At 44.8% G+C, this 12,476-nt stretch overlaps 1 protein-coding gene across 1 annotated transcript in view; it reads right to left on the reverse strand.

Moving 5' to 3' along the window:
• The window catches only part of LOC115193404 (mannosyl-oligosaccharide 1,2-alpha-mannosidase IA), a 168,454-nt gene that overhangs the window by 17,976 nt on the left and 138,002 nt on the right, over nucleotides 1–12,476 (reverse strand). Inside the window, exons 6-7 of the mRNA XM_029752116.1 lie at nucleotides 1,313–1,436; nucleotides 902–995 (exon numbers count right to left, since the gene is read on the reverse strand). Coding sequence (XP_029607976.1) covers nucleotides 902–995; nucleotides 1,313–1,436 — 218 coding nt within the window. The remainder of the gene's footprint in view (nucleotides 1–901; nucleotides 996–1,312; nucleotides 1,437–12,476) is intronic.

The raw sequence follows: 12,476 nt of genomic DNA on the forward strand, positions 1-12,476 counted from the left end.
TGCTACAGCCAGCAGCATATGGCTGAGCTAGGGACTGGTCTGGTCTGATCTGGTCTGTGCATCTCATTAACCTTTGTGCGGCTCAGAGACAAACACAATAATTTGAGAATGGATCCACGCAAGCTGCTGTCTGCTGGGCACAGGGCTGTCTGCTGGGCACAGGGCTGTCTGAGCACGGACAAACTGCAGGGTTACTGCATCCCACCACCGCCTCTCCCCAACCACCTCACTGCGCCCTAGATTAACAACCAGGCAATTCTTGGGTCTGATGCTTGTTTTGTCAAGAGGTGGCCTGGCTAGAGCTGGGTAATGTCACAGTAGAAGTTGCTCCATACCAGAGATGGGGGTACTGAACTGTTGGGGTGCCTTGAGTCAAAGGAGCAGGAGAGTTTGAGTAGTATTGTGTGGAGGTATCACGACTGAACTGTAGCAAGAGAGGACTAATTAACTTTACTGGCAGTATTCACCATGTTTAAGTACTGTCATTAGGCACAGATACTTATTCCTCCCTGATGTCCCTCACCCCCTGGGCAGCATTAAGTTACATCATCTCCTAATGCACAGCCCACTCAATCAGAAGTGCTCACATTGAACTGAAGTGGCTCTCCCAGCTGTAAATACCTTGATAATTACAGGCTGTGGAACATCGATTGACAGCCACTGGTGAACCACTAATGGAAAGGGGTGAGATGGAAGAGAGGGATGAGAGAGGTGAAAAGAGAGAAGGCTGGGCAAGATGGAAGAGAGGAGAGATGGTTAAACAGTGATGCAGAGGGAGGTGGAAGGGATTAGATGGGAGGGAGGGATGAGATGGAAGAGGGAAAGGGGAGAAAATGGTGAGAGGGGAGATAGGAATGAGACAGGAGAGGGGTGAGATGAGAGAGGGATGAGGGGGACTTACGTTGTCCCCACTGTCCACTGTTAGGGTTCAAATAGTTGGGGTACAGTCCCTGGGGCTTATCCAGTCGATTCAGAACCTTCCGGATGTTCATGACCTAGGAGGAGGAGGAGGAAATGAGTTTCTACTTTCTCCCTGCAAATACCTCATTGCCGCCTAATCTTCCAGCGGCACGGCACAGTAATGTACTTTAAATGGCCTTACTGCGGGGACGGCAGTTAAGGGAGGCATAAGAGAGAGAGAGGCCGGTGGCTCAGAGCCGAAAGAAGGCATTTACCTGCAGAACAGGCGTTAACATGAATAGTAATCAAGGTCGCAGCTATGAATAACCCCATCATCAGGCTGGCTGAGTGCTCAGTTACACTTGGTGTTAATGCACTGGAATGGAATGTGCTGTGGCTCCCTAGCTCTCACCTTCTCTGCGAAGGCTGGGTTCCCTGACAGCTTGGAGAGGTGCATGAACTCCAGGTGCAGGGTGCCGTACTCCGCCAGGATGCTGCTGCCTCCAGACGCCCACGGCCAGTTCCTCCCGATGCCACTGCAGAGACAACAAGAAAACACAGCTAATCAAGTCAGCTTCTCCAAACAACACTGTTACTGCATAGAACACCAAACACGGTTCTACGAAACCTCAGGTCCACCAAACATCACTGCAGAGGAAGAGAACATAAAACATTTACCTCAGTCAAAACCCCACCACACACACATTCCCTAGAGAGCTCACGCCTCCATAAACCTGTCAACTTACCCTACACACGTCAGTGGGGTCAAAACCTTCCTCCTGTCTTAGGAATGTGACTTTAGATGTAATACTCATCTGTTTTAACATCATACCAAATTAAATTAACTTAAAAGACCACATATTCCTCCTCTAATACTATCTGTCCACAGCGTGTGTGATATAAAAATGTCCAACACAACCATGTATCTGGGCTGCCTGATTGTTTTTAAAAACAATCAGGCAGAGCTGCCCTTCTAAATTCTCTCTATTACCCTGCTTCCTGTGTAATATCGCTTCCTGAGTCACCCTGATGGGCCAGTGCGTATATTAGGACTAACCATATTTCAGTCTGCTAATGGTGTGTAATCATTGACTCCACAAATAATAACGTGTGTCACTTTTGTTATTCTAGCTTTTGTGTGAGAGACAGAGCACTGGGAGATTTCTGTCATTAACACTGCATGAATCTGTTCTGGCTAGTACAGCTGGGCTGGAGGGACCAAAGGGTAAGAGCCAAAAACATATCCCTGTGTGGGCGAGTGAGTGCTATGTAAAACATATTCTACCCAGACTCCCAAATTGAACTGGCATCCCTTTGACTTCATTAGGAAAGCAAACTTGTTCATAAACATTAGTGTAACTAATTTGACCTTTCTCTGTGCCAAGAATTGGGTTGAAGCGGTTTTCCAGGTCCGTATTTTAAAAAAAGGCTGACAAACACCAACAGCCTATAGGACGGGATTCATTAGAGAAACAGGCAGGCAATGCAGAGGCCTCCAGTCGATGACAACGTGTATTCATAAGGTCTTAGTGTTGCCACCAATGTCATCATTCCTATCGCTGAAATGATCTTCCACTATCACTAATGATCCAGGGCCTGCCCCAATGCTAGGCTCATGCATGCAGGCAACGCATGAACGTCGCCTGCATAGACCTTCCCTGTGGCTCAGTTGGTAGAGCATGGTGTTTGCAATGCCAGCATGGTGTGTGCAATGCCAGGGTTGTGGGTTCGATTCCCACGGGGCGCCAGTACAATTTTTTTTTTTTTTAAATGCATGAAATGAAAATGAAATGTATTAAATGTATGTATTCACTACTGTAAGTCGCTCTGGATAAGAGCGTCTGCTAAATGACTAAAATGTAAAAGTAACGTGCACGCACAAACACACAGGACCGTGGCCTGGGCCATAGGGAAGGGAAGAGAGGGAGAAGCAGCCAGGAACACACTGTTCAACCTTTTCAAAGATGGGTGCGTATTGTAATAACCCCCCTCAACCACACACTGTGCCAAAACAATTTGTTTTTCATTACACAGCTGATTAAAATCATGTTACACAAATTCTGGAAAAATCACACAAAATGTCTGGGAGGAAAGAAAAGGCAGAGAAAGCGTCTGTTCCTGGGTCAGAAAATGTAATTGGTGTTTATGATCGTTAGTGCCCAGATCCATTACCAGAGACTTAATCAGATTGCCACAGCCTGGGATGGAGATGATATATGCACGTGTGTGACAGTGAGTTGTGTGACGGTGTGTGTGGGTTATTTGTCAAGTGTGTGAGAGCTGAGGAGAATCAGATGACATCAGTATCAGCAGTGTACCTGCTGCAGCCAGCCATGAGGTTAAGGTAGGTGGATGCAGACAGACCTGCCATCTCTCCTTCATCTCCATAATGGTCCATTACAACACAGTACAGTGAGCTCTTGGCTGCATTGCGGCCCAGCGCTGCCATGTCCTCTCTCTCCAGACTATAAAGGCGTCAGCATGCTTCAGTTCGGCTGGCGCCTAGCGAACTCGGCTAGCGAACCGAACGAGTGTTCTCGCATACTCCATTAAAAAAACGTCGCTTGAAAAAGTGTCAATAGTACTTTGTCCATTTCGAGACTCCGTAGCCAGTATAAACTTCCTCAAAATAGTCAGAATTAGAAATGTCATTCATTTTGATGTTTTTGTGGAGGAAATCTCAGTCGCGCAACTTCACATCTAACTAAGATGTTATGTGCAGTATTTCTCCATACAAATAATGTGCATGAAAACAAGTTCTCGTTGAATGACAACAAATACAGTGCATTCGCAAAGTATTCAGACCCCTTGACTTTTGTCACATTTTGTTAAGTTACAGCCTTATTCTAAAATTGATTAAATAGTTTGTTTTCCTCATCAGTCTACACACGATACCCCACAACGGCAAAGCAAAAACTGTTTTTATAAATGTTTACAAATATATTAAAGATAAAAAACAGATATACCATTCCCTTCCCTATAAGTATTCAGACCCATTCACTCCGTACTTTGTTGAAGCACCTTTGGTAGCGATTACAGTCTTGAGTCTTCTTGGGTATGACGCTACCAGCTTCCCATTCTTCTCTGCAGATCCTCTCAAGCTCTGTCAGGTTTGATGGGGAGTGTCGCTGCACAGCTATTTTCAGGTCTCTCCAGAGATGTTTGATCGGGTTCCAAGTCCAGGCTCTGGCTGGGACATTCAAGGACATTCAGAGACTTGTCCGAAGCCACTCCTGCGTTGTCTTGGCTGTGTGCTTAGGGTCGTTGTCCTGTTGGAAGGTGAACCTTCGCCCGAGTCTGAGGCGCTCTGGAGCAGGTTTCATCAAGGACATCTCTGTACTTTGCTCCGTTCATTATTTCCCTCGATCCTGACTAGTCTCCCATGTGCCTTTTACTGAGGAGTGGCTTCAGTCTGGCCACTCTACCATAAAGACCTTATTGGTGGAGTACTGCAGAAATGGTTATCACATCTCCACAGAGGAACTCTGGAGCTCAGTCAGTGACCATCGGGTTCTTGGTCACCTCCCTGACCAAGGCCCTTCTACCCCGATTGCTCAGTTTGGCCGGGCGGCCAGCTCTAGGAAGTCTTGGTGGTTCCAAACTTTTTCAGTTTAATAATGATGGAGGCCACTGTGTTCTTGCGGACCTTCAATGCTGCGTCATTTTTTGGGTACCCTTCCCCAGATCTGTGCCTTGACACAATCCTGTCCCGGTGCTCTACGGACAATTCTTTCAACCTAATTGGCTTGGTCCACTGTGGGACTTTATATAGACAGGCGTGTGCCTTTCCAAATCATGTCCAATCAATTTAATTTACCACAGGTGGACTCCAAATCAAGTTGTAGAAACATCAAGGATGATCAATGGAAACAGGAAGTACCTGAACTGAATTTCAAGTCTCATAGTAAAGGGTCTGAATACTTATTTAAATAAGGTATCTGTTTTAATTTTAAATACATTTGCAAAAATGTTTTAAAAAAATGGTTTCGCTTTGTCATGGGGTATTGTGTGTAGATTGCAGAGGAAAAACATTTATTTAATCAATTTTAGAATAAGGCTGTAACGTAACAAAATGTGGAAAAAGTTAAGGGGTGTGAATACTTTCTGAATGCACTGTACTTTATTGAAGAATCCCTACTGCTGACCAATCACCAATGATGGGGTATAAACTTTGGTTCCGAAATTCAGCTCCGAAAGTGCTCCTGAACTGCAGAAAAAACCCTTACGGATGTCCAAAACGAACAAAAACGTCAAAATGTCATAACATACGCACTAACTCTTCGGAACTGCGTTGGCTGGGAAGCATGTGGATGCCTTAAGAGCTGCATTTAACCTGACCACTCGTCTGGACTGCACTCTCAGTTGGTCTCTCTTTCTTCCTTCCTCCCTTAGTTGTTCCCTCCCTCTCTCTGTTGGCCTCCCTCTCTATCTGTTGGCCTCCCTCCCTCCCGTGGTCTATGTGTCAAATCCCTTCCTAAGCCCTTGGATGAGATCTAAATCCCGAGGAAGAATAACAACAGGGAGTATAGGGGAGCCCAAAACAAGCACACTGCTAAGCCTAAAGGTACAGGGTCGAGGATGAGTGGGGTTGAAATGCTACATTTATATTACAGGGAGGGAACTCTACTACCTCGCTCTCTCTTTCCCTCTCCAACTAAACTATCAATATTCCTCTCCCTCCTTTCTCTCTGTTTAACTATTGCCTCAGGTCTGGAATCTGTGGGCACTAGGTCCAGTTCAGTGGTTTTTACCCATTCCTTTTACGGGAAAGAAAGAAAGAGAGACGCAGGCTGGCACTAACAAATGTGCAGCTCTGTGTACATAACGTAGTGGCTGACAGGACCTTGAGAGAACACAAACAGCCTTCTGGACAATGAACTAACAGTGGCTCTGTCATACACTCCACTTTACTCCAGTCAGGTGCCAATGCCTTTGTATGTGGGCAGCGTGCACACAGAAAGGATACTGAAGCTTTGGCTTACTGCTTCGTGTTGTTAGCTCTTAGTTCCAAACCTGATCTCTCCTCCCTATCTCTTACTCGCTCCGGGCGAAAGGGGAGCTACAGATCCGCAGTTAAGGGCTTAATTAAATTCCTTAAATCACGCCAGTCTTCTATATCCTGCGGGGCTGAGGAGGCTGGGTGGGGTATGTGGAGATCATTGTAGGAGTCTAGCTCCAGGAGCTTGTCTGGTATTGCCCTGGAGTAGTGTCTTGGGAGAGCGCCTGGCTGCTGGAGAGCTACAGCACAGAGGGAGGAGGGTCTGTCAGGACTAGACAGCTACTCCATTGGCTCTTTCACAGGGACTGCAGCAGCCCACACACACACACACACACACACACACACACACACACACACACACACACACACACACACACACACACACACACACACACACACACACACACACACACACACACACTTTGGGGATACTCAGATAAGGTTAAGATTAATGTTAATGTTGCAGAAGTAAGAACGTGATCCTTTAAATGGAGATGTTTTCCAAAACAACCTTGTCTGCCAATCCAATTACAGGTAACATATAATAGCTTACATACATCCGAGTCTGACGTAATGTCTGAACCTCTCCCTTCGGCCTAGTGGCACCAATCCTCTCACCATCAACTATCAACTTCAGGCTATCCTGGTTTCATCAGGCCAGAGCTATAAACGGCAGCTGTAATTCATATTTGAGGGACGGCACTCAATGGCTTCTCTAATTGGGCCACTCGGAATCTAGGCTTATTAATCAAACCACTTTCCCCAGACTCTCGGAATGGATTGCACAGCCTGAGCGTGAACCGCAATGAGTAAATCTGCTAAAGCTGCCATATTTCATACCAAAACGGCGGGGAAAAAGAGAGTTGGCTTTAACTTCGTGTGATGACATCCGCTTTAACTAAAAGTTCAATTTGATCGGAGAGTAATTTCCTGCTTTCCATTTTATAAGAGGGAAAGGGGAATTCTAAAAGATAGATAAAAATTGAGCTATTATTCCCTGAGGAGGGAGACTAATTTATAATTATGAGAACTAATACACCAGGCCTGGAGTCCGGCCTTGCTAGACCTGCTCTCTGTCCCCAGAACAAAAACTCTATTGAAAAGCGGCGCAGTGCGGCTAACGACATGACGTCTACTCTAAGGTACCAAATATAGAACCTGTCTTACTGAATCACCACCAACTGAGTAAAGCAAATCTACACCAGGGCCCTATGATCAAACTGTTTACAATGAATTACATAAACGGCAGGCAGACAATTCATTTTTTATATACACTGAACAAAAATATAAACGCAACATGCAAACATTTCTAAGTTCAAATAAGGAAATCAGTCAATTGAAATAAATTCCTTAGGCCTTAATCTATGAATTTCACATGACTGGGAATACAGGTATGCATCTGTTGGTCACAGATACCTTTAAAAAAAAGATAGGGGTGTGGATCAGAAAACCAGTCAGTATCTGGTGTGACCACCATTTGCCTCATGCAATGACAAATCTCCTTTGCATAGAGTTGATCAGCCTGTTGATTGTGGCCTGTGGAATGTTGCCCCACTCTTCAATGGCTGTGCGAAGTTGCTGGATATTGGCGGAAAATGGAACATGTTGTCGTACACGTCGATTCGGAGTATTCCAAACATGCTCAATGGGTGACATGTCTGGTGAGTATGCAGGCCATGGAAGAACTGGGACATTTTCAGCTTCCAGGAATTCTGTACAGATCCTTGCGACATGGGGCCGTGCAATATGAAATATGGATGAATGGCACAACAATGGGCCTCAGGATCTCGTCACGTACTCTGTGCATTCAAATTGCTATCGATAAAATGCAATTGTGTTTGTTGTCCTTAGCTTATGTTTGCCCATACCATAACCCCACTGCCACCATGGGGCACTCTGTTTACAATGTTGACATCAGCAAACTGCTCACCCACACAACGCCATAGACGCCATCTTCCAGGTACAGTTGAAACCGGGATTAATCCGCAAAGAGCCCACTTCTCCAGCGTGCCAGTAGCCATCAAAAGGTGAGCATTTGCCCACTGAAGTCAGTTATGACGCCAAACTACTGTCAGGTCAAGACCCTGGTGAGGACGATGAGCACGCAGATGAGCTTCCCTGAGACGGTTTCAGACAGTCTGTGCAGAAATTCTTCGGTTTTGCAAACCCACAGTTTCATCAGCTGTCTGGGTGGCTGGTCTCAAACCATCCCGCAGGTGAAAAAGCTGGATATGGAAGTCCTGGGCTGCCGTGGCTACACGTGGTCTGTGGTACATTTTAGAGTTGCCTTTTGTCCCCAGCACAAGGTGCACCTGTGTAATGATCATGCTGTTTGATCAGCTTCTTCATATGCCACACCTGTCAGGTGGATGGATTATCTTGGCAAAGGAGAAATGCTCACTAACTGGGATATAAACACATTTGTTAACCAAATTTGACAGAAATAAGCTTTTTGTGCTTTTGGAAAATGTATGGGTTCTTAAACAGAAATCAACATCTCACATTTTTTTGAATTCCAGAAGTATTCCATATGTTAAAACTATTCATGGCTTAGTTTCGTTCCACTCACAACTACTGATCCTTGCTTTCAGACCATGACACAATACTACACTTTGATTGACAACTTCTCTGTACCTGTCCAACATGTCATTTGGTGAAATAAATAAGCCATCTGCCAGGTGTAAGCTGGGATGCTGCTGACAGCACTGTTGCTATGGGCTTGGTGGGGTAAATGGGAGTAGTGATGAGACAGTTTTCTGGGGGGGCCGTCTTTTGAAAAGGGATATGGTGCAAATGTTTACTTCTGTTAAAAAAAAAAAAATGGTTTTCTTGGACATGTTAAATCAGCCATATTCAACTAGTTGAATTTCAAATGACGTGAACAACACCAGACCACGTTGCTATACTCCTGCAGTATACTTTGAGTATACCAAACATTAGGAACACCTTCCTAATATTGAATTGCACCCCGCTTTCACCTTCAGAACAGCCTCAATTCATCACGGTATGGACTTTACAAGGTGTCGAAAGCATTCCACAGGGATGCTGGCTCATGATGACTCCAATGCTTCCCCACGGGAAATGGCTGAGTTTGAAAAACCCAGCAGCGCTGTAGTTCTTAACACAAATTGGTGCGCCTGGCACCTACTACCATGCCTCGTTCAAAGGCACTTACTGAATTCAGAAAGTATTCAGACCCCTTGACTTTTTCCAAATTTTGTTACAGCCTTATTCTAAAATGTACTGAATAAAAATGTTTCCTCAATCTACACACAACCTATAATGACAAAACGAACATGTTTTTAGAATGTTTGCAAATGTAAAAAAATAAATAAAACAGAAATACCTTCTTTACATAAGTATTCAGACCCTTTGCTATGAGACTTGAAATTGAACTCCGGTGTATCCTGTTTCCATTGATCATCCTTGAGATGTTTCTACAACTTGATTGGAGTATACCTGCCTTTAATTCAATTGATTGGACATGATTTGGAAAGGCACAAACCTGTCTACATAAGCTCCCACAGTTGACAGTGAATGTTAGAGCAAAAACCAAGCCATGAGGTCAAAGGAATTGTCCGTAGAGCACTAAGACAGGATTGTGTCGAGGCACAGATCTGAGGAAGGATACCAAAACTTTTCTGCAGCATTGAAGGTCCCCAAGAACACAGTGGCCTCCATCATTCTTAAACGGAAGAAGTTTGGAACCACCAATACCCTTCCTAGAGCTGTCCGCCCATCCAAACTGAGCAATCGGGGGAGAAGGGCCTTCCTTGGTCAGGGAGGTGACCAAGAACTTGATGGTCACTCTGACAGAGCTCCAGAGTTCCTCTGTGGAGATGGGAGAACCTTCCAGAAGGATAACCATCTCTGCAGCACTTCACCAATCAGGCCTTTATGGTAGTGGCCAGACAGAAGCCTCTCCTCAGTAAAAGGAACATGACAGCCCGCTTGGAGTTTGCCAAAAGGCACCTATAGACTCTCAGACACTGAAAGATTCTCTGGTCTGAGGAAACCAAGATTGAACTCTTTGGCCTGAATGCCAAGTCTCACGTCTGGAGGAAACCTGGCACCATCCCTACGGTGAAGCACGGTGGCGGCAGCCTCATGCTGTTGGGATGATTTTCAGCGGCAGGGACTTGGAGACTAGTCAGGATCAAGGAAAAGATGAACAGAGCAAAGTACAGAGAGATCCTTGATGAAAACCTGCTCCAGAGCGCACAGGACCTCAGACTGGGGCGAACGTTCCCCTTCCAACAGGACAACAGCCAAGACAACGCAGGAGTGGCTTCGGGACAAGTCTCTGAATGTCCTTGAGTGGCCCAGCCAGAGACAGACTTGAACCCGATCGAACATCTCTGGAGAGACCAGAAAATAGCTGTGCAGTGAAACTCACCATCCAACCTGATAGAGCTTGAGGAGATCTGCAGAGAAGAATGGGAGAAACTCCCCAAAAACAGGTGTGCCAAGCTTGTAGCGTCATACCCAAGAAGACTTGGGACTGTAATCGGTTCCAAAGGTGCTTCAACAAAGTACTGAGTAATGGGTCTGAAACTTATGTAAATGTGTTTTGTGCGTAGGGAAAAACAATTGAATCAATTGTAGAATAAGGCTGTAACATAACAAAATGTGGAAAAAGTCAAGGGGTCTGAATACTTTCCGAATGCACTGTAAATCTTTTGTCTTGCCCATTCACCCTCTGAATGGCACACAGACAATCCATGTGTCAAATGTCTCAAGGCTTAAAAATCCTTCTTTAACCTGTATCCTCCCCTTCATCTACACTGATTAAAGTGGATTTTTCAAGTGATATCAATAAGGGATCATAGCTTTCACCTGGATTCACCTGGTCAGTCTGTTATGGAAAGAGCAGGTGTTCCTAATGTATTGTATACTCAGTGTATTGGACACTTAAGTAGGCTCCAAAGACAGACATATTACCCATGAGGCTATTGTGACCACATGAAATTAGTCAACTGCAATATAAAGCCAGATATACAATTATGGTTAACCTTTGGAGAAAAACAAATCAACCCGTTCTGTATGCTAGTGCTTGCTTACATTACACAAAAGGTACAGTCAATATACAAAAAGAGCAATGCAGCTATTTACTTCATACGGAGTGGGCCGAGGGGGATAGACTATTACCCCTGCTGTGCTGGTTTTCACCACCCCACTGGCTTGAACGGATAAAATAAGATTACTCACAGCAGCGACCTTCGATTATATTTGACTCTATATTCCTAACCCGGGGAAAGAAAATAAATATACTGAGAAAAGTTCATATAAGGAAATCAGTCAATTGAAATAAATTAAAATCAGGCCCTAATCTATTGATTTCACATAGGTGGGCCTAGGAGAGCATAGGCCCACCCACTGGGGAGCCAGGCCCACCCACTGGGGAGCCAGGCCCAGTTTTTCCCCACAAAAGGGCTTTATTACAGACAGAAATACTCCTCAGTTCATCAGCTGTCCAGGTGGCTGATCTCTGACGATTCCGCAGGTGAAGAAACCAGATGTGGAGGTCCTGGGCTGGCGTGGTTACATGTGGTCTGAGAAATTAACATTAAATTCTCTGGCAACAGCTCTGGTGGACATTCCTGCAGTCAGCATGCCAATTGCCAATCCCACAAAACTTGAGTCATCTGTGGCATTGTGTTGTGTGACAAAACTGTACAGTTTAGAGTGGCCTTTTATTGTTCCCAGCACAAGGTGCACCTGTGTAACGGTCATGCTGTTTAATCAGCTTCTTGATATGTCACACCTGTCAGGTGGATGGATTATCTTGGCAAAGGAGAAATGCTCACTAAAAGGGATGTAAACTAATTTGTGCCCAACATTGGATAGAAATAAGCTTTTTGTGCCTATGACAAATGTCTGCAATCTTTTATTTCAGCTCATGAAACATGGGACCAACACTTTACATGCTGCATTCATATTTTTGTTCAGTACAATTCATTTTTATGGCACAGCAAGGACGCTAGTGAAGTTTCACACGACGCAATGTGGAGATTAGTCACTGGAGTCTTAGTGATTGTCTTCATGTCACCAAACTATAACTGGAAAATCAAAGAAATAATTACTTTTGTATCATATTGCTACTATTTTATTGGTATTGTGCCCCAGGCTCTCAAAATATGCCATTATATATGATAAGGTAACGTCTTTGAAATTGTTCTTCTTGTCTCCATCTCTGGAAGGGCACATTTACAATGATCATCCCTCCGAAGCATCCCTACCAGGGTAATGAAAACAAGTCATGTTGGACTAGGAACATGCTATCTTGAGAAAGCTTATCTTTAATAAAATATAGGCCTAGTTTGGCTCTGGCCAGATTAATGACACTGTGCCATGTGTGGGAATGATGGACACACGCACACACACGCACGCACGCACACACACACACACACAGCTGTGTCCCTGACCAAACACCCCCCCCTCGAACAATTTCCCATTTAATTGAATTTAGGCAGGTTAAGTCAAGTTAAACTGATGTCAGGCTTCGGCGGCAGGGAACATTTGATTTGGGAATCCTTTATCTTGCTTATGGTACTATTAAAAGGAGACGGGAGAGGGT

The sequence above is a fragment of the Salmo trutta genome, chromosome 1 (assembly GCF_901001165.1).
Source record: "Salmo trutta chromosome 1, fSalTru1.1, whole genome shotgun sequence".
In the NCBI taxonomy this organism is placed as follows: Eukaryota; Metazoa; Chordata; class Actinopteri; order Salmoniformes; family Salmonidae; genus Salmo; species Salmo trutta.